This window comes from Myotis nattereri, assembly GCF_964212035.1.
Source record: "Myotis nattereri genome assembly, chromosome: 7".
In the NCBI taxonomy this organism is placed as follows: domain Eukaryota; kingdom Metazoa; phylum Chordata; class Mammalia; order Chiroptera; family Vespertilionidae; genus Myotis; species Myotis nattereri.
In genome coordinates this window covers 71,797,982-71,819,046 of record NC_138082.1, presented here as the reverse complement: position 1 = coordinate 71,819,046, position 21,065 = coordinate 71,797,982, and the positions used below count along the sequence as shown (strand labels likewise).

The window sequence follows — 21,065 nt, the reverse complement described above, 5'->3', positions numbered from 1 at the left end:
TTTTTATTTCATTATAGTTGATACAGTAAATTTTGGTTCTCTGAAAAGATTCATAAGTAAATATTGTTATGAGCAGTATTTGTATTTTTGTTACAGGTTGACTTTTATATTGTAGCTTAAAAACAATAATAACATCTGTAATACTGTCAACAATAAAAATAAATTAAAAACATACACAACAATAACAGCTAATATTTATTGTGGGGGTTTTCTGTGCTAGGTTCAAGGCTAAGCCTGATTTATGTAATCCTCTTAGCAACTCTGTAGCAAAAGTATATTGAACAGCTGAGAATTCTAAAGCTCAGGTTAAAGTAAATTACTTATCCCAAAGCCCACATCTCTTAAACTGTGGAGTCAGGACTTGAATTCATATCATCTGACTCCAATATCTGCACTATCACCCATTCTAAAACTGTATCACAAATAATTCCCCCAAAGTGCTTCTTTCTTTTGCCATCATACACTAAGATCTCAGTTCTGTGGACTCTAAGAGATGAATAAAATTGTATGTGTCTCGAAAGTTGTGCCAAAGTTTAAAAGAAAAATGTAGTTTTGCCTTTACCAAAAAACCATGAAGCAGCAACAGGTCTACACCAGAGGAAAAGAAATGATAGTCATGTAGTAAGTATAATTTATAATCAGAGATAAATATGAACAATATTATAAAACTTTCAGTGATCAGATTTGTTATTTCTGAACTATGTGGGTTTTTCCCCTCCAGAATCTGGCATACTTTACATGCTGAGGGAAACAAATAGAGTCCATATGTATAGTCTCACGCTCAACACAGAACATGCCCCTTACTGGACTTACAGTTAACTAGGTGCTAAATTATTAATAAATGATCATATTAGCCTTTATTTTATCATTTCCTTACTGGCTGCCTAGTAAGCAAGGTATTGATTTTTTTTTTTAAGATTCTGTTTACAGTACATGATTGTTTGCTTGGCTATATTCCCACATGTCTTTACAAACCTTAATAGTGCACTTCCCTGTCAGATGTCTTTATTCACCTTTTAATAGGCTTGCTTGCCTCCTATGAAAACACTGAATCTGCTGTGGAATCATATTTATCATAAAGACAGCAGGTTATGAAATAAATGCCGAAAAAACCCCACCAATACAATAAATGAACTAAGCCATGGATGTGTATATTCCTCAAAGTTTACAAAGAATATGCTAAACATAAGACTTACACATTGGTATAGATTGCCTTAAGAAGAACTCTGGAAGAAAAAAAAAAGTATCTGGGAGAAATAGAAAATCAAATGTTATACAGGACAATGGGTGAGACAACAAAATGAATCATACTTGCTATGATATATCAATGCAACTTTTGGGCATGCTTATCTTCAAACCAAAATTCAATTATGTCTTTGAATAGACGATAAATAAGTTGACTTTGAATAGTAGTTTCAAAATTAATTCTAAAATGCTGAAAAACTAGGCCTAAAGGATAATATTGATGGCAACTTGGAGGGTTTACTCTGATAGTATGCAAATATACCCCATCTTAATTTATTAATAAATTACATAGGAATATAAAATACATTGTTGTCAAACTTGCAGATCGCACAAATCTTGAGGGAATAACTAAAATGTGGACTGATGTAATTATGAAGGAAGCATTGTCAATAATCTGGAATGCAGTGTTGATTGATAGAGGATTAATTTTAATAGACACAAAAGGAAATAAGATGTATAATGTAAAGGAGATTAATATAATAGCCCTTTCCTTCCCCCAACATTTCACTATAACAAATTTCTTTTGGTAAAGGGAATACACATTGGATTTCAAATGATGGTAGAAGAAATTCCAAATTCATTCACCTAGGTACCATGTTGAAGTAAGAAAACAAAATACCTAGAATTCACACTACATTTACTGTGTTAGATCTTACTGGAATTGGGGAGAAAATAAGGAAAGAATAATGTGAAAAAGAAAGCTAAGAGGAAAGATTAAAGTGGTGAGATCTAAGAAAGGACAGGGATGGTAAGGAAGGAGGAAGAAGATACAGATAAACTGGAATTAAATTTCCTGAATGAAGTAAAAAAAAAAATTGATTTTACTCTATTCAAACTGATGGGTGCTCATAGAGTTGAAAAGCATTGAGCTTGGTAGGTATATGAATTCATAAAATGTATTCATGTATTCATCACTATATAAATCTGTAAATCTATTGAGGTTGAAAACACAGAATCTCAGGTTTTCTCCTGAGATTTTCTAATGCTAATGAATAAAATAGCTAATTCAACAAAGGGGGCTAAATTTCCTTCTACTAAAGAGATTTGCACAAACTTTCATTCTTATATATTGATGAAAACTATTTTGATATAATAAAGAAATACATTTCTATAAGATTTCTATATCTATATGAAATATACTTATTGAACTCATTATTTTAATATAAACTAGTTTAATATAAACTATTAATTTGAAACAGTTTTAGTTAACACTGAACTTAAATATTTCTCAGTTACATAGCATTCTTTGTATTAGATAATTTCTCTTCTTTTAGGTATTGCAACAAACTGGACATAAAAGGATCACTAAGAAAATGGAAACAATTTATATGACAAATTCTGAAAATAAATATACTCTATTGGTATTATTATATGAACTATATACACATTCTTGCTATTTATAGATTATGAATTTACTATCTGGGAGAAAAATAATCATATCTAGGCCTCAAATTTTAAGTGTGGAAACAGCCTCAGAAACCTTTTGTGACTTCTCCAAGTCCCAATGCTAGTTAATGGCAAAATCGTGATTAGGTACAGTTGAAATGAGAATGTAGAGAACTGTTTTTCCCTGAGGCTGGACTGACAATGGTTTAAATCCATGTTACCAGTTAAATAACCTGGGTGTTGACCTTACCTTTCTGACCCTCATTTCATCACCTCTTAAATGGAAATAATAACAACCATAATAGCAAGATCAATGCCACCCAATTTGAAGTTTTCTCTGTTACGGGAAACTGATCGGCAAACCTTATGACCTCCATTAAATTTAATTATATCATCCTCTTTCTTTTAAATTAAATTTTATTTTCTTGTTTAAAGTATTACAAATAGTAGTACATATATCTTCTTTTTTCCCCCATTGACTTTCCCCCGGCCTCCCCTACCCCTCCCGGCACATGCCCTGACCCCAGCCCCCCAGTGTCTTGTGTCCATTGGTTATGCTTATATGCATGCATATAAGTCCTTCAATGGATCTCTTACCCCCCCAACACTCTTTTTTTAATCCCAGTTTCTGATTTTATATCATTTTTATATTAGTCAGAGATATATGACATAAGTTAATTACACTTAAACATCTATAATAATAAAAGCATAATATGCTAATTAGACCAGACATCCTTCCAAAGGAAGCTGGGGCTGCGAGGCAAGACCAGGTCCCTGGAGCCAAAGCGAAGCCGGTGCCAGCAGCCAGGGGAAGGAAGGCCTACTCTTGCATGAATTTCATGCATTGGGCCTCTAATATGTTAATAAAACCCAATTCAAATAATAGATAAGCAAACCCGAGGGTTGGGAAGAAACCTGTAGGTACAATAAAAATAAATTTAGGAAAAAATCCAGAATCTCACAAATCTCTACTGCTGTTTTTTGGTTACCCTCTACTATTATTATTATTATTATTATTATTATTATTATTATTATTATTTACTATTTGTTAACTCTCACCTGAGCATATTTTTCCATTGATTTTTAGAGAGAGTGGAAGGGACAGGGACCAGGAGAGACACAGAGAGAGAAACATCAATGTGAGAGAGACACATTGCTTGGTTGCCTCTCACATGCACTCTGACAGCGGCTAGGGATTGAGCTTGCAACCGAGGTTCAGGCCCTTGATTGGAATCAACCCTGGGACCCTTCAGTCCGCGAGCCTATGTGCTACCCACTGAGCCAAATCGGCTAGGGAACCCTTTGTTATTTTTAGTGACCAACCCCTCATCCTCCTTTAGCCAACATCTTAAGCTGAAACCTTTCTTTAAAATGACCCTTTAACCAAGCACCAAAGTCTGATGAACGTATATAAGGAGAATAGACCCAAGAGAAGCAAACATGCCATTAGTTCCTCCACAAGAGAGGGTTCTGTCTCATCCAGGAATGACCTTCATAGGAAAGTCTTCACATAAATCAACAAAGAAAATGTAACTAAAAAATAAAGTTTTGCAATGGTTTCTTCAATTTACAAGTCTACGTGCTTAGGTTCTAGCCAACTTCTGCATCGTTTCACAATGTTCTAGACTTAAAATGGCTTTATAGAGAACGCTTTCTTTGGATACTGCCACAAAGAGTTTTGCTCATCTTTTAGAAAATGGAATTAGACATATGCAACTGAATAAGATATAATGCATTGTGAAAAATGTGTATCCAGATACAGGTAAATATATCAAATCTAGCCCCAAAATACTAGACTTAAACAGTATTCCTCTCCCTATTTCTAACAGTATCAGAAAAAATATCAGGAGGAGAGGAAAATTTAATTACAACCTATTTTGTGTCAGATGTAAATCATTTTGAAAATATAATCTGACTTAATCCTCTAACCTACTTTAGTTTACATCTAAGAACATTACGTTTATGGCGGTTCATACACTTAATATTATAACACGTCAGTCAATCATGAGGCTACATTTTTTTGCTGCCCTTTGCATTCTATCATACTACTAGTGTGATATCTACATATTTACTCATGTGAATAAATTTAATTAAGTAGACTATTTTCCAGAAGCATTTATGAAGCATGCTTATGATATACAACAATGGCAAAGTATTTAAAATCTTGAAAATATGTTATATCTTAAAAGAGTACATTTAACAGAATATTGGGAAATGTGAACTTTTAAAGTACACATTACAAATTGATAAATACCGTAATAACAATGAGTTTTAAAAGAAGCCCTAAATGTGTTATTTATAAAAGTATAATAATGACAGATTGGTTGCATTTTAGCTGTAGAAAAGATAAATGTAATACACTTGCAGACACAAACAATAACTCACAATTCCATCATATTGGACCTCAAATATGGAGTTGAATCCCAAAGATTATGTATAGAAGCCTAAGAAAAAAAGTAAAGCCATCTTAATCCTTTATCTTCAGTCTTAAATTTCTTATACACTGCAGAGGTATTAACATTGGTTTTCCTTTCTCTGCCAAAGTTTAGGAATGTTAGCTTTAGAGAAAATCCCTTTAGACACAGATCTGAGCTGAGGTTTCCAATAGGAAATCCATCACTATGAATGTCTGCTGTTGCCTGCTAAAATGCAACACTCACCTAGGATGGCATTAAGCTGAACAATTTCACATTTCCCTAACTAATGTGGCTGGAGACCCAAAGGTATTAATTTTATTCTAAATTAAAATCATCTAAACAAGAAGACACCATTTTAAAATAAAATTGCATATACCATTAAGACATACTTTTAAAGGAAAAGGGCATTTATTAAAACTATTTGTATTCACTTGGCAGACATTCACATACCAGGGACCATGCGAGTTTACTGTCATTTGTAGAACTATTTGTTCCACAGTAAGCAGTTATCATCTCCACCTCAGCAGGTGATCTTAGCACATAATTAAGTTGGTCCTTTATAGAAAGTTTGCAATGCTGCCATCTGTTTATTGATAAAAAGAGAATTCCATTTCCAATGGGATTTAAAGTCCAGTTTTTTAAAACCTTAAAAAGATAGCTCATATTTTTCTTAAGTACTCCCCAATACCCTTCTTTTATAATTAACTGGGGAAACCCGCATTACTTCTACCTTTAAGACTTGGAATATTTGGCTTTTATCCCTAGAGATAATTAAATCACATTGATTTAGTTTCAGCTTTTTCTTTTATTTCCACAAAGAAAACCCTGGCCCAGAGCCTTACATAATAAGAGCAAATTAAAATAAAATAAATAAAATACAATACTATTATCGTTAGTGTTCATATCTGATCAGTTTAAATTACCTCAATAATGACTATTTTCAGAAAGTCAACTGCATGGAGCAGTGACATGTCTAATAAAAATGTGCCCTGAGTGGGCAATGCCCCTGTAGAGAAGCGATGGACTCTCACCAGAGCACAGCAAGGGGATGCTGCCATTAGCACTTACCACAGTAAGTCGAAGCCCGCCTTGGTCCTGAACATTGCTGAGAGCTCGCCTATGCCCACATTCTCTCAGATTCTGGCCCCCATCCACTCGTAACTCTCCTGTCTCTTACCACACTCTCCTCTAGTGTTTAAGGGATTGGGGCCACGGCTTCACTGAGAGGATGCATTACTGCACTGGGCCTTGCCGTTATAGGACTGCACATTCAGGTTGGGCTGGTGGCCTTTCACCATAGACATTGATTCATTGACTATGAATAACCCATGGGCTCCAATACATGTGTACCAGGGCTCTCAATGTGTCTCCTTTTGTGTAGAGGACAACCATTCTTACTATCTTAATTAGTAGATAAATGTCCAGATTTCATTAATCTACTTTCATTAGAAGATAAATGCCCAGATTTTGAAGTTATTTCACTTCACTGTTATGCAAGAAAACATTTCTGAGCAATAAATATGGTGCAGAAAATGACAAAACAACAACAACAAAACAAAACAGAGTGTAAGGTAGTGATAAAAAATCCTGTGAAAGAAGGAAAAAACGCCTAAGTTACTGGTGATGTGGCCTCACCTTCAAGTTTTATAATATAGCCTGAGTACAGGGTCATATTTCTAAAATGTTATAACACTGGAGAACATAGAGTGTCTGCTATATTCAGCTCCTTATCTGTACTTTTACTTCTAAATAGTTACAAAAGTTTCTTTGAAAATTGTCCACCCACATAAGGACTACAATACAAGAACTTAAAATACCTGATATCTAAGCACCTACACTTGATAAAGAAACTGGACACTCCTTCCCGTAGACCTAAAGAGGCATAATACAGTTAAGATTCTATTGGAGTAAGGTAACTGTATTTGGATAATTCTGTCCCTGTTTAGAACTGTATTAAATGTATCTATGTTATTATAAAAATTATCACAAATGCCAACTTCTCCATATGTATGCTAATACTTGATTGAAGCTTTCGCAGGGTGGTTAAGACCTGGATAAACAAAATCTGACCAAAAGAATATATTATGACTCAATGCCTGGGACATTAAAGGTGAAATGTCAGGGGAGGGCATATAAAGGGAGAGAGTAGACTTCATTAGAATCTTTAAAAAAGCATAAAAACCAGTTCATTAATAGATGACATTGAAAAGCTGGCAGAATGCATATGAAATCTCTCTAATTGGAGATCAACAGAATGAACACTGATTTTACGTGCTTTTAATCAAACACAATATCAGAACACAAAAGTGGGCATATAGTAATGGAGAACAGAGGATAGCACATTATCTGACTAAAAATGCTTCATCTGTTCCACAGCTCATAAGCAAAGCATAGAAATTGGGAAGGTTTCAGGAGAGAGATTAACAGAATGAAAAATAGAACCCATGGAGAGAGATTAAATAAAATGGAATTATTTGGCCTAAAGAAGAATGTAAAAAAAATTAATTTGAGAATCCTTAAACAAAGACAAAATTTCCAGTGGAAAGGATTAAAAAAAAAAGGTTTCATTTATAGTAAGAGGACTTTAGATATAAAACATTGTGTGTTTGTTTGTTTGTGTATATAGATGACAAATGTGGCCCTACTTTAACCACATGATCTCTAATGACCTCTTTTCATCAGCTTCCATGAACATTATATGCATATATGCACTCCACATGGAACTTAGTGGATTTGATATTTTCAGCTTCGTCATTCTTTTTGTGGTTAGAAATGCTATTTGTGTTAATTCAGCATGATTGGTGAACACATTCCATCTGTCAGTAAAATGCTAAAAATTACTAAGTTATAGCATTGAGCCAAAAAATGAAACCAAGTGAATGGGTAATTTTGCACTATCAAGAAGTAGTAAATTCCAGCTGTGAAAATAAAATTACATGAGAGAAGCTCTGGAATTTAAGATTAGTATTAATCTTAAAGTAATAACTGATAGCTCTTGGATAGCCATACCTTTAGTCAAAAGAGGCACATGTAATTACTTTTAGTTTAATTGTTCTAAACTAAAGATTTTAGCATGCTCATTTCTTGCATTTGTTTCAGTGCCAACAAATACAGCATTTAGTGCCAAGACTTAACTGCATCTTCCAAAAAAAGATCTGGACAGTGCATGCCCAGTGATCAATGACTAAGTGTCATGAAAATTTTTAAAAATGCTTTCTTATTGTAAGAGTTTTCCAAAATTGGAACACTCCATATGATCACTCCATATGATCAAAGTTTTTGACAGCATAATAAGAGTAAATAATGTTAGCATGAACAAATAGTTTCTTCTCAATAAACACTTGTACTTTAATCTATTTACCAATCATTTATTCATACAAAATTAATAAGAAAAATTGATCACAATATTTCTAGAATTGACTTTCTCTACTGCTATATCTTCAGCATTATTTACTCTTTATTTATACTGGGAGGAGCTTTAGAATAGTAAAACAATGCAGACACCCTTTTAAAAAGCACTATTACAATTCCTTAAATGACTTGCATAATGCAAAGAGTAAGAATCTTAGGAATGGCTTCATTCCCCAAAAACACTCCAGGGATGACGTACCTACAGCCAATGTGTGTATGTGTGTATACATACACATATATAATCATTGGAAAACTTCAGGAAGAAGAAAATGCATGATCTCAAAAATAAAACTATATTTGTGTTTGTTTATTAATATACTGAAGAGGAGAAGAAATTTTTCAAATGTGTGGCCCACATGACATAGATGGTAAGCTGTGGATCACGCTACGGATAGTTCAGAGTACGAACATGGTGTTAGATAATATTGAATGGCTGGTGAGAAAGTTATGCCCTGTTCAATTTTTTTTTTCATTCTTCCTAGTGAAGGGAAGTGTTGAAATCATATGGATAACGTGATCCATATGGAAGATCTGCTGTCTACTTTTGTTTTATAATATCTCTCAAATTTTTGAATTAAAGAGATATAAATATTAATTGTAAGGTTGAGATTTCAAAGGACAATAAAATAAGTAATAATTTACTCTTACATCTATAACTTAGAAAGAGATAACAAAGTTCATATCTCAAACTAAATCCTACATTACCTGTCTCTCCACCCACATTACTTCCCACATGAATTATGAACAAGGACCCATATATGAACAGTGGTCTAATGGCATGAAAAATCTAGCCAAGATACCCTGCATCCTGGACTTTGAATCTAGGCTGACTAAATCATAAGTATGGCTAACAAAATAGTCATCTATACAATATCAGTACTCTGTACACAGGTCACAAAGCTAATAAATGGCACAGTTACAATGCTATATAAGGTCTTTTATTCTCATTACTATATAATGTCCTGAAATGTCAATGGATAATAATGTATAGTCTTTTCATAAGCAAAATCTGATACCACTTGAATCCTCAACTGATTTTAATTAATAAACTCAAATATAAGTTTTCTTAAATGGATAAACAATAATATTTTCTATACATAAATGCATTACCATATATTGGTGTTTAAAAAAAAGCATTACCAACTGTCACTCTACTTATTTTCATTTACTAATATACAGCATAATCATATAAACATAGTACTAAGCAAAATAGACTAAGCCCTGAAAATGTAAATGGTAGAATATTCTCCAAGGAAATAGCCAACCCAAATGTTATATAAACAGAAACAGAAACTAAAACAAACATGAATATTTTTGTTCTAATGGTAGCCTAAAGAAAGAAAAATGTTAAAGTTCTACATTTCTTACATATTGTTACTATATTGTGCATAACACTCATTCTTCTCACACACTGCTATAAATCTACAACTAGTTTTTGCTTGTGTGTGTGTGTATATGTGTATGTGTGCGTGTTATTTTATTTTTTGTTTCTAGAGAATTAAATATAGTTGGCAAAGGATGAGGGGAGCAAGTATAATATTTTTCAAACAACAATGTCATGGACTATTAATTTTTTTACTCTATTTCTTTAAGAAAATCAACTACACAAATTGGTTCTTATTAAAACAAATATGTAGTTTCTCTTTGTGACAAACTCAATTATAAACCTCACTGGGCAAAAGCTATTTTCTCTTATGGCTTTTGCTACAGATCAATCCAAAGTTTGGAATAGTTTGCCTGCCTCCTGAATCATTGTGTGGACTCCATTTCAGTTTTGTGCAACAAAATTTAAATATCACAGTTTTCTCTATTATTAAGACAGAGAGAAAAAATAACATGACATCAGCAAATAATGTACATCTTCTTGGTAGAGAGAGTCAATGCCGGAAAGGTACTGAAGACAGTTACAGGAAGACTAAATGTGTTCCACTTAGACAGTTTAATGATTCACATGCAGCTCATTCATTTCTTTGTAGAGAAGCTAGAGGACAAATTCTATGGATAGGCTCTCCTTCAAGGGCTTTATTCAAACCAAAATATTTCAGTATAGAAGAGGCTCTTTATTTATCTCTTCATACACACACACTCAAACACTCACACACTCACACACTCACACATAGATATACTCACACGTACAAAAATGACATTGAAAAATGGCCTACACTCCAGCAATGAGGGGTGATGCCTGCATCCACAGCAGAGATTACAGCACAGATGCAGATCATATCAATCGGGCAGCAGAGAGCACCACACCCCCAGAGAGGGTGCAGATAGCGGCCCATCCTCCTTCCCACCTGCTAACATAAAGGTACATAACCCCACCCTCCAAGCATCTAAGACAGATTTTGTGATGTCACATGTTAGAAAATGTCTTCACTGAATAAGTGTACGTATGCACTGTTTTCCAAAATACAGAATGTAGTACATCACGCTTCCTGCATATATGAGCACAGAACTTTTCTTCCATGAATTATCTTGAAATCATGGGACTATCATTTGCTAAATGTTATTCTTTTTCATCGTTATTATTGAGAGTATTACAGATGTCCTCTCCCCGTTTTTTCCCCTTGCTCCCCACCACCTGGTTCCCGCCCTGCCCCAGGCCTTTACCACCCTATTGTCTGTGTTCATGGACAAGGCCTATATGCATATAAGATCTTTATCTAATCTCTTCCCTTCCCCCTTTCCTCTGAGATTCATCAGCCTGTTCCATGTTTCCATGCCTCTGGTTCTATTTTATTCATCAGTTTATTTGGTCATTAGAATCCACATATAAGTGAGACAACATGGAGAGACCTGGAGATGATTATGTTATGCAAAATAAGCCAGTCAGAGAAAGACAAATATCACATACTAAATGTGATTCTAAGTGCAAGGTAATAAAAATTCTGCAAATAACTAAATTTGCATGTAAGTAAATTAAAATAGTATGAATAATTTTATTATATTTATAGTCATCAGTATTAAAGCTTTCTCCCCAGGCCCATTCCAGGCTTTCTATCCTAAATGTTGACAGAATCCTGACTCTGAATATTGTCACATTTGCTTTGAATGAACTCTCATGCAAAGTGACAACTTGAGAACTGAGACTCTATGGTGTCAATAGGACAGATTTTATTAACTGTTTCGTGCTTTATTTGCTAATGAATCCATAGTAATTGTAACATGTAGCAATAACCTTTAATATGAAAATGTGTTATTCACATTAATACACTAGAATACCAGAAAATGTTATGCTTCAAATTAGTATAGAAAATATAACACTATTTATGTAAACATTAAGAATGCTATAATCTATTAGGTACATATTAATGAATGCTTACCAATAGAGTAAAAGTTAAACAGAAAACATGTGAATGCTGCATAACCACTTCTGGCTTCAGGAAGAGAAGGAGAAGGATAGAGGTGGGCTTTAGTTGCTATTGCTGGGATTTGGGTGTTTAAAAGAGATCTCTTAGGCCAAATGTTAACATCTATTTAAAATGGTACATGGTGCTTACTGTATAACTTTCTGTACAAGTTGGTAAGTTTCAAATGCTTTATAATTTAACAGGCACTTTCTTTAATTAAAAAAATTCTGATCCTTATATCCCTATAGCTTGAGTAGCCTGATTCAAGTTCCCTCACCAGGCATTTAAGGGAAAATAAAAACACACTTTAATCAATTCTATCTTTTGGTTTGAGCATGTTCAGTGTTGGGAAAAACAGGCTGTGGAAAGTACAAAGCTACTGTGGGAAGCTCAAGTTCCTCTCACAACCTCCAGGTAGTGTGATTACAGCTAACACATTAATTAAAAATAATTAGCCAAGCAGCAGTTTATACATCAATACTGCTCAAAAGAAGCAAAAGATTCTTAACCAATTTAGAAGCAAGACTCTCTTAGATGGCACAGAATTCTAGATAAGGTGAAGGGAGATAGGAAAAGAAATCAGGAAATGCAACCACAGGGAGGTGCGATGTGGCAGAACAAACAGTGGAATCCAGAGACTTGGGGAGTGAGTAAGGCGGTGACCAGAAACTCCCAGGCAGAACAACTGATGAAAATAATGTTTCACTGGGAACTGGCAAATGTGAAATCTAGCAAATGAATTTAACACAATTTTGTCTAAGAAGCCTGAAAGTCCTATCTTTAACTTAGGCAAACTTTGTCTTCTCTAATGAATTGCTAGATGATATTTTTTATTTCCCTAACAATGCTAAGTTTGGTGTATTCACCTATAAAATAGTCTCAAATAAATATTTAGTAAGTGTTCATGAAATAAATTACACCTGACAACTATTGTTCACTTCTTTCTAGCTTTCAACATTTTTAAGATAGGATAAAATATATTAAACAAAATGAAGATGTTCTCCATTTTTGCAATGTTAATTAAGGAATAAATGTTGTAAATAAAATAAATGATTTGAAGTGAAAACATTACTATTTCAGAAACAAATACTAACAAGTGATCACTATCATCTATTAAAACAGAACAAATGCTTTGATTATTTTTCCTGTATTTTTATCATATTTAAGAATTAATATTCATTGAATGAATGAAAAATCATATGAATTTAAGCAGAAAAATTAAGTCTAGAACAATATGAAAATAGTATTTTGTCATTTCTATTTATTAAATGCTAATATCATGTACATCCTCTAAAATAAGATAGTTTTATCCTATCTTTTTAAAAATCTATATTTCCAGAAATATGCCCTAATCGGTTTGGCTCAGTGGATAGAGCTTCAGCCTGCGGACTCAAGGGTCCCAGGTTCGATTCCGGTCAAGGGCATGTACCTTGGTTGCGGGCACATCCCCAGTAGGGAGTGTGCAGGAGGCAGCTGATCGATGTTTCTCTCTCATCGATGTGTCTAACTCTCTATCCCTCTCCCTTCTTCTCTGTAAAAAATCAATAAAATATATTTAAAAAAAATAAAATAAAATCTATATTTTCAGAAATAGTTTTGACTTATACTAAGCAATACTTACTCTTTTGCTTTACTGCTCCTTTCTTTTTACGAAATAGTCAACCTGAGATTGTTGACTCTGAGAACACAGAGACAGACTTTCCCATGTAAGACTTCAGTCTCATCAGAATTGTGTTCAGATTCATTGCACTATGGCCATCTCAGATGATGACATGAACACAATAGTTAAGAGCCACAGTCACACAGCACTCACCACAGTTGGCTTCGTCTGATGCGTCTGCACAGTCCGGATCCTCATCACAAACCCACAGCTTGGAAATGCAATGCTTGGTAGTTTTACATTGAAAATAGTCTGGAGAACAGCTGTTTTCAGCTTAAGAGGAAAACACCTATTAAAATGCAGCTTTGGACAAGTATAGTTGTGGGGTGGGGGCAGGGCTGGGTAAGGGGTGGAGATATTGAGCAAAAAAGGATACTCTATATAAAAAGCAATTAGACAAAGAAATGCTTAAGGTAGTTGAAAATGTATCATCTTTTAATTAATGAGGCTCTGAAGGTGAAGAGTTTTAACTCTTAATTATAATGTATTCATGATATCTTTCAGTAGAAATAAATATAAATGTATTTCTCCAGTGATGTATTTGATAAAAATCAGAGTTTTCAAAACAGTCCCACCTAAATTAGATTACATTTAAAAACTAACTTTATACGCAAATAATTAAGGGAGTTTCAGAATAATTTTTTCCAGATAAATAAAATTTAAATTTTATATATGGTCAGTTTTATAAATAAAAAAAATACTAAAATTGAAAGATACTAGTCAATGAAGATATAAAAAGCACAAAATTTACCAAAATCTCTAGTTGTGTTGTCTTTTAGGGAAGAGGTGAACATCTGACTTAGACTGTAAACCACATCACAAATCCTAGTGAGTTTAATGATCAGCTTCTAGAATGGCTAACCATAGAGAACTGGGGCTGACTTTATTCTGAATGCATCATCGTAATCAAATTGCTGGATGACTGCACATTATTTACTGATAAGATTTTTAGAGGAATAAAATAAAACTTCCACAAGACAGAAATGTTCACAGCATATCTTGAAATCCTGAAACCTGACAGGTGCTCTATATATCCTTCAGAGCCTCTGTGTGTGTGCGTGTGTGCGTTTGTGTGTTTGTGCACCAGCCTGCCTGCCTATGCACATGTATGTAAATTGTTTTCTCTTCCACTTAAAGTAATTTGAATTTAGGCAGTTGATGGAAATAAGAGGTGAACAAAATGGAAAATATTTTAATATTGTTCTTTGAAGTAGTTTGTTACAATACATTAAATAGGGTCTTATTAACAGTTTTTAACAAATAGTTTTCTTGTTATTTTGCCCAGATTTTATTTCTTCTCATATGTTTAAATATATGTTATGGGGGTAGGGGGAAGCAACCTCTAATTAAAATAGAGCTAATTTCATGTGATTCACTAATCATTAGAAAATTACCTATACCTACTTACTATGAGCAAAAAAATAAATATATGAAACAATTCCATAATCACCTATAATGCTTTTTTTGCTGCTTCTCTTAAGAATGATATGAATGAATGAATTTTGTTTAATTATTGTCACAATCTCCAAGTAGCTTTTAAGTAAAGATGACCCGTGTTTTAATTTTCTTCAATTTCTTCATTTAGAGCTTATTAAATAACCCATCCCAATAACCAATAAATAACAGTATGGAATTATGTGGCACAGTTGCTATTATATATTTCAACATTGTGTAAATTGACAATGCATAATAATAACTTTTAGACCAATTTCAGTTGGAGGTCAGAAGTAATATAAGACAGAACATTCTTAGGTGACTTACGACAGTCCTTTTCATCTTCCTCATCGCCACAGTCATCTTGTCCATTACATCTGAGGTTTACTGGGATACATTTCTGATTCTTGGTACACTTGAACTGACCTGAGAGGCAGACATGTGTATCTAAAAGATAAAAAGAGGACATAAGACACTGGGGGATAGGGGAGGCCAGGGGACTGTCAAGGGCGGGGGGAAAAAAGGACACATATGTAATACCCTTTGTAATACTTTAAGCAATAAAAAAAAAATGTCCGAGTATTGAAAAAATAAATAAATAAATAAAAAATGAAAGATAAAAAAGAGCAAAACTATTTGTGCCGGAACTCTTGACTGCATTTAAATCAGTGTGGGCACACCCTGGCCAGATATCATTCAGATACGCCAGGGTTGTGGGTTTGTTTCCCGGTCAGGGCACATATGCTGTACAAAAATCAACCAATGAATGCATAAATAAATAGAACAACAAATTGAGTGATTTCTCCTCTCTCTCTCTCTCTCTCAAATCAACAATAAAAATGTCAGTGTGGACATAATCAGTTAAGAATTAGATTCATGTTCCTTAGTTAAAAAATTAATCACCTACCACAGTTGAGTTCATCAGAATTGTCTCCGCAGTCATTCTCTCCATCACAGATGAAAGCAGGCAGAGCACAGAGCCCCGTTCCACACTGAAATCGGCCTGGCTGACATTTAAATTCAGCTGGGGGAGAAAACACAGGTATTGTGGAAGGACAATCTTAGCTCATGACTTCCTAAACAGAGCTTTTCTGACACTCAAATGTTCATACTATTATTATAGTAAGCATATCCTAGAGCACAATGGCAATGTCTCACATCTATAGCCATCAGATTCAGATGCACAGCTACACTATGAACAACTCAGATTGCTTCAAGATTACATTTCAACTAAAGTTAAGAAAGCAATTAGCAACCTATAAATATAAAGGTATAGATTTAAAAACATAAATGCCTCCTTACTTCAAATAAATGATAGAGAATTTAGTGACAGAATAGAATTTATTGTAATTTTAAAAAATAGTTACTCCAATATCATTTTGAAAAATCATTTATCTTTGGTCACTTTGCCACCTGTTGTGTGTAAGAGAGGAATATCCGCCTCCAAAACATACTTCCCAGAACTACTTAAAGCAAATGCTACCTATAGGTATCACATTTTAAATCAGATTTCTTTATATTCATTTCTATAATTCTATTAATATAAAAGGCAATGTCTTATAAATACTAACGATTTTTATGTACAACACATATTTTATTACAGTAAATAAACCCCAGATAATAGTTTATTTTATTTGCTATATTTTTGAGTTTACATAAGGAATAATAATAATGAAGTAGGATTTATTAAATATCTACTAAGTATCGGGCATTGTGTGAGGCCCTTTCACATACAGTAACTAATTGAATCTCATCATAAACTTCTCACCTCAACATCATAAGCACTTTTATAAATGAGGAAATTAATCTTCATGGACAAAAAAGTTTCAAGTGTCAGACTCAGAATTTAAATCCAGATCTGACTTTGAAGTCTTCTCACAAACTATCTTGCTGGTAATAAAACATTTTTTTTGACTGATGATCCTAATGCATGTTACTAATCACTGACTTTGAGATTAATAGAAACTAATAACGATTTATTAATTCAAGGCAGTCAATCAAATGTTGATAAATTATATTTTAAATTTTTTATGGAAAATAACATGTTGATAATTATGACACTAATTAAACCTTTTCTTAACATTTAAAAAATAACTCTTAATACATGCTGACTTCCATAGAAGTGAGTTCTAAAATGCTGAGTCATGTACCTACAATCTATAACATTTATTAAACACACTCAATGTTTCAACTGCGCTATACTTAATTTTCTCATGCTCTAAACATGTTCATTTCCTCTATTTTCTATTGCTTCCTATAAAGTTTCCTGTAATATCCCTTTGCTACTAAAAAACCCTCCCATAAGAATGAGGTAAATTCCTGCTTCTATGTCTGGGAAAGAACTGGGAAGCCTCACTGACTTTTAAATTTGCCTCTAGTATGACCCATGGTGAATTCAAATCTCAGAGGAAATGGAATTACAAACGCATGATGCCAGAGAATTTTTGATGCATGTCTCCTATCTATATTTATGTAAAAAACATTATGTAAGTGTACAAGTATGTGAAACTGGGATCAAGCTTTCCTGTCTTTTAAAGTGCAAGTATAGGTATTGTCAGTATCTCTTAGTAGCCCCCAATGTTGATGATATAGATACTCAAAAATGAATTCTACACACTCCACAGACTCATGTACATCATTTCCACCTCACCATGACTCTCGAAATTAAATTATGCCTACAGATGTTCGATGTTGTTAACCCATCAACTCCAAGTAAGAGATCATTTGTTAAAAGATCACAGAGACCTGGTTGATGTGGCTCCGTGGCTGAGCGATGACCTATGAACCAGAAGAAGGTCTCGATTTGATTTCCTGTCAGGGCACATGCCTGAGTTGCTGCTCAATCCCCACTAGGGGGGTTCAAGAGGTAGCCAATCAATGATTCTCATCATTAATGTTTCTATCTCTCTCTTTCTCTCTACAGTCAGTAAAAATATATTTTAAAAATCACAAAGATAATGCCACCAGTAAGAATGTGTAGTATTGGTATTTAACCAAGATAAGATGCTGGAAGCCGGTCCATCCTTGCTGCTTGACACAGTCGCTGCAGGGAAGAAACATCTGCACAGCATATGTTTCAAGGGACCTGGCGTATATGGCATACTGTTCTTAATATGTTTGCACCCCTTCTTGGTTCTATGTGTTTTAACCAAGGTCACCTCTCTGAGAAAGGTTGTTTCCCCAGATAGGGATTTTTCCCTGAAGTTAGGAAGGGAATAAAACCCCTTAACTAAGTGCCAGGCAGGTAGTTAATCACTTTAACTAGGAACAATCACGCTTAAGCTACATAATCTTTACTCCCTGGAATGGAGATAAGAAACGCCCTAACCTTTGGAATAGAAATTGATAGGATTAAAACCAACTGGTATAAATACAGATGTAACAAGACAATAAAACACAGAAATTGGCTGTAGATCCTGGAGGGAGAACCTCGCTATGCTGATCAACTGAAGCTGCCTCCGTGTCATTCCTTCTTTGCTGACTCCATCCCTACCTGTGGGAACCCCTGTACCTGCTGGGGATGGACCCCAACATATGGCGCCCAAACAGAGACCCTTAGGTAAGCCCCCCTGCACTCGGGACGGATAGGACTCCACCGTAGGAAGAGGGTGGATAGTCTTCTCCTACTCCGTCCACACCTTTGGGAACCCATGGAACAGGATTCCCCTAGGTAAGCGCCCTCCCCCCCATTGAGAACCCCCACACTCGGGACAGATAGGACTCCACCAGGGTGCTGCAGACTCCCCTATGGAGGATAAGTAGGGTAAGAAGGTGGATAATACAGAACTTAAATTAAGAAGATGTGCCATACTGAGTCCAAAGAAAGAAGACTCTATTGATCTTTAGATTAAGAAGATGTACCACACTGAGTCTAAAGAAAAAAGACTCCATATTGATCTTTTAACACATATGCTTGCTAGCAGAGGAGTTAAGGTTACTCCCAGTCAGACAGAATGTTTTATACAAGAAGTATGTCCATGCTTTTCTGAGGAAGGAAAGGTAAATGTAGAGGCATGGGAGAAGGTAGGCCCAAGGAGCCTTATCCTTAACCCCACTGCAGCCTTTCCAACCCAGGAAAGTGCAGGATTGGCAAGCTCTCCCTGGGGAGATAGATCAGGACTCAGGTAGTAGCAGAAAGTGCCAATCTGTGCGAAGAGCTCAGGAGATTTATCTCAGTGCAGTGGCAGATGCAATGGTGTGAGCGCACTCCGCCTATACAAGCTTCCTCGGCACACCGGGAAGTGGCAGCGCCCGCCTGAGCAAGCCCCCTAGAGCCCCTACATAGTACCCTGATCTTTCCTACTATTGGTTGCCCTAAGGATGGTGTAAACTTCTGATTGGTCCAAAATGTTATATATACTGCTGCACTTACACAATAAACTTAGATCTGCATCACTGAACCTGGTTTCTGGAGTGGGGCATGCTTCGTTAGGACTCTGTCGGCCTCACCCCCACGGGACCCCCTGCTTCACCAATCCTACTCTTAAAATGGTTACAATAGAGCATTTGGGGTTTTTCTTTTTAATGCCTGCTTTGGATATCTTAAATTTTTAAAAATTACAATGCAGAGGGTTGTACAGCAGCCAAAAGGCATCGGGCCTCCTTCTTCCCGGGCCACCTATGGGAACCCCTGGACCTGCTGGGGATGAACCCCAACAATAAGAGGTTTTTAGGTATCAGATGTCTCTTAGGTTCCCTTCAAAAGACATTAAAGTTTTGTTTGCTCACCATGTAGCCTGACTTTCCATAAATTGTCAGTATTTAAATACTGCAATCTTGTTAGTGCATAAATGTGAACAAAACTCATTAAACTCAATGTGTAGTTAACTTTTGTATATCAATTTGATTGCAGCATGAAATTTTAGTCTGGATTAAAGTAGAGTTCAGGAACTGAAACTATGTTAGAAGGGAAAGGATTGGTGTTAATGACTCTATGTGAGGGCATCATGGTGATATTTCCCAGAAGGGAATCTGGGTGGGAAAGGTTATGTTCACATGAGGACTAAATTAACACATTTATGTGTGTTTATTTCTATAAATGACACGAATCAGTTGTATTTCCTTTATTTACTATATCGAGAGAAAGTTTACCTTATTGTGGGGAAATTAATAACTTTCTTTAAGTGAGTAAACCTCAATTGGTACTCAATATTTCTTATTACTTTGATATTTATTTTAATTCAATAACTTAAAAAAAGAATAACTCAGCCATAATAGTATATCTATCCCATTCAGATAATACTTTTTATATGTCATCTCTCATAATAAAAATAAAAACAATATTAATAAATCTAAGAACAGAGGATCTTTCAGAATCATAAAAACAATATTAGAAAAGCAATGACTTTTGTAACATTTTTTCTTCCTATTGAATATATTACTTGCTGCTTTCAAACATATAAATGAGCTATGTGAAAGGACTTCAAGTGAGCAATGGAATACAGCTCGTGTAGGTAACTACCTAGTGACTGTGAGTTTGAAACAGCCTTGTAATTATGTGGTGGGGAATTTGCAGAAGGAAACAGCTAGCTTTCACTATGACAGCACATTGTCCTCCTTTAGTGCAAGCCGAAGAAGAATCTTGAACGGAAATGTCAAGGCCAAATCATGGTAACCATCCACTGGGATGTTGAGGGAATTATAATGATTGACTACACAGGTATCTTCAAATTGACAGAACAGTATTGGAATGACCCATGGAGTGAACTGTACAGGCTATCAAGGAAAAGTCGGCCGATTGTTCATTACAATCAAAGTTACCAAAGATAGCTTTAAAAAAATGCCAATCCCAGTCAGATGTCCAGACATACCTAATTGCTTGTCACTTTAAGGCAACTACTAAGAGCATTCTAAATTGCCTAACTGCAAACTAATGAGCTATATTGGAAAAATCTGACTTTTCATAGATTTTTGGTATTTTAATACTGACAGGAAAGTGCAAAAATTGTATCCGTTAATGGTAAGATTTCAGTCACTGAGTGACATTGAAAACTTACCCATTTTTGTCTCCAGATTGGTGATATATTAAGTCAAAATCATGCTGATTGTTACTGTTCTGATCATTACATGAAGCAATGTAGTTATTCCATAAGTGAATAAAATTAGAAAACTAACAAATTGCTGATGCTGTCACACTAAACATAGTAGTTACATATATAGACC

The 21,065-nt window shown here is 34.7% G+C and overlaps 1 protein-coding gene across 2 annotated transcripts in view; it reads right to left on the bottom strand.

Moving 5' to 3' along the window:
• The window catches only part of LRP1B (LDL receptor related protein 1B), a 1,698,272-nt gene that overhangs the window by 170,871 nt on the left and 1,506,336 nt on the right, over nt 1–21,065 (bottom strand). For both annotated transcript variants that reach the window (XM_081095916.1, XM_081095917.1), the window contains exons 64-66: nt 15,811–15,927; nt 15,231–15,350; nt 13,623–13,742 (exon numbers count right to left, since the gene is read on the bottom strand). In XM_081095916.1, the coding sequence (XP_080952042.1) occupies nt 13,623–13,742; nt 15,231–15,350; nt 15,811–15,927 (357 nt within the window). The remainder of the gene's footprint in view (nt 1–13,622; nt 13,743–15,230; nt 15,351–15,810; nt 15,928–21,065) is intronic.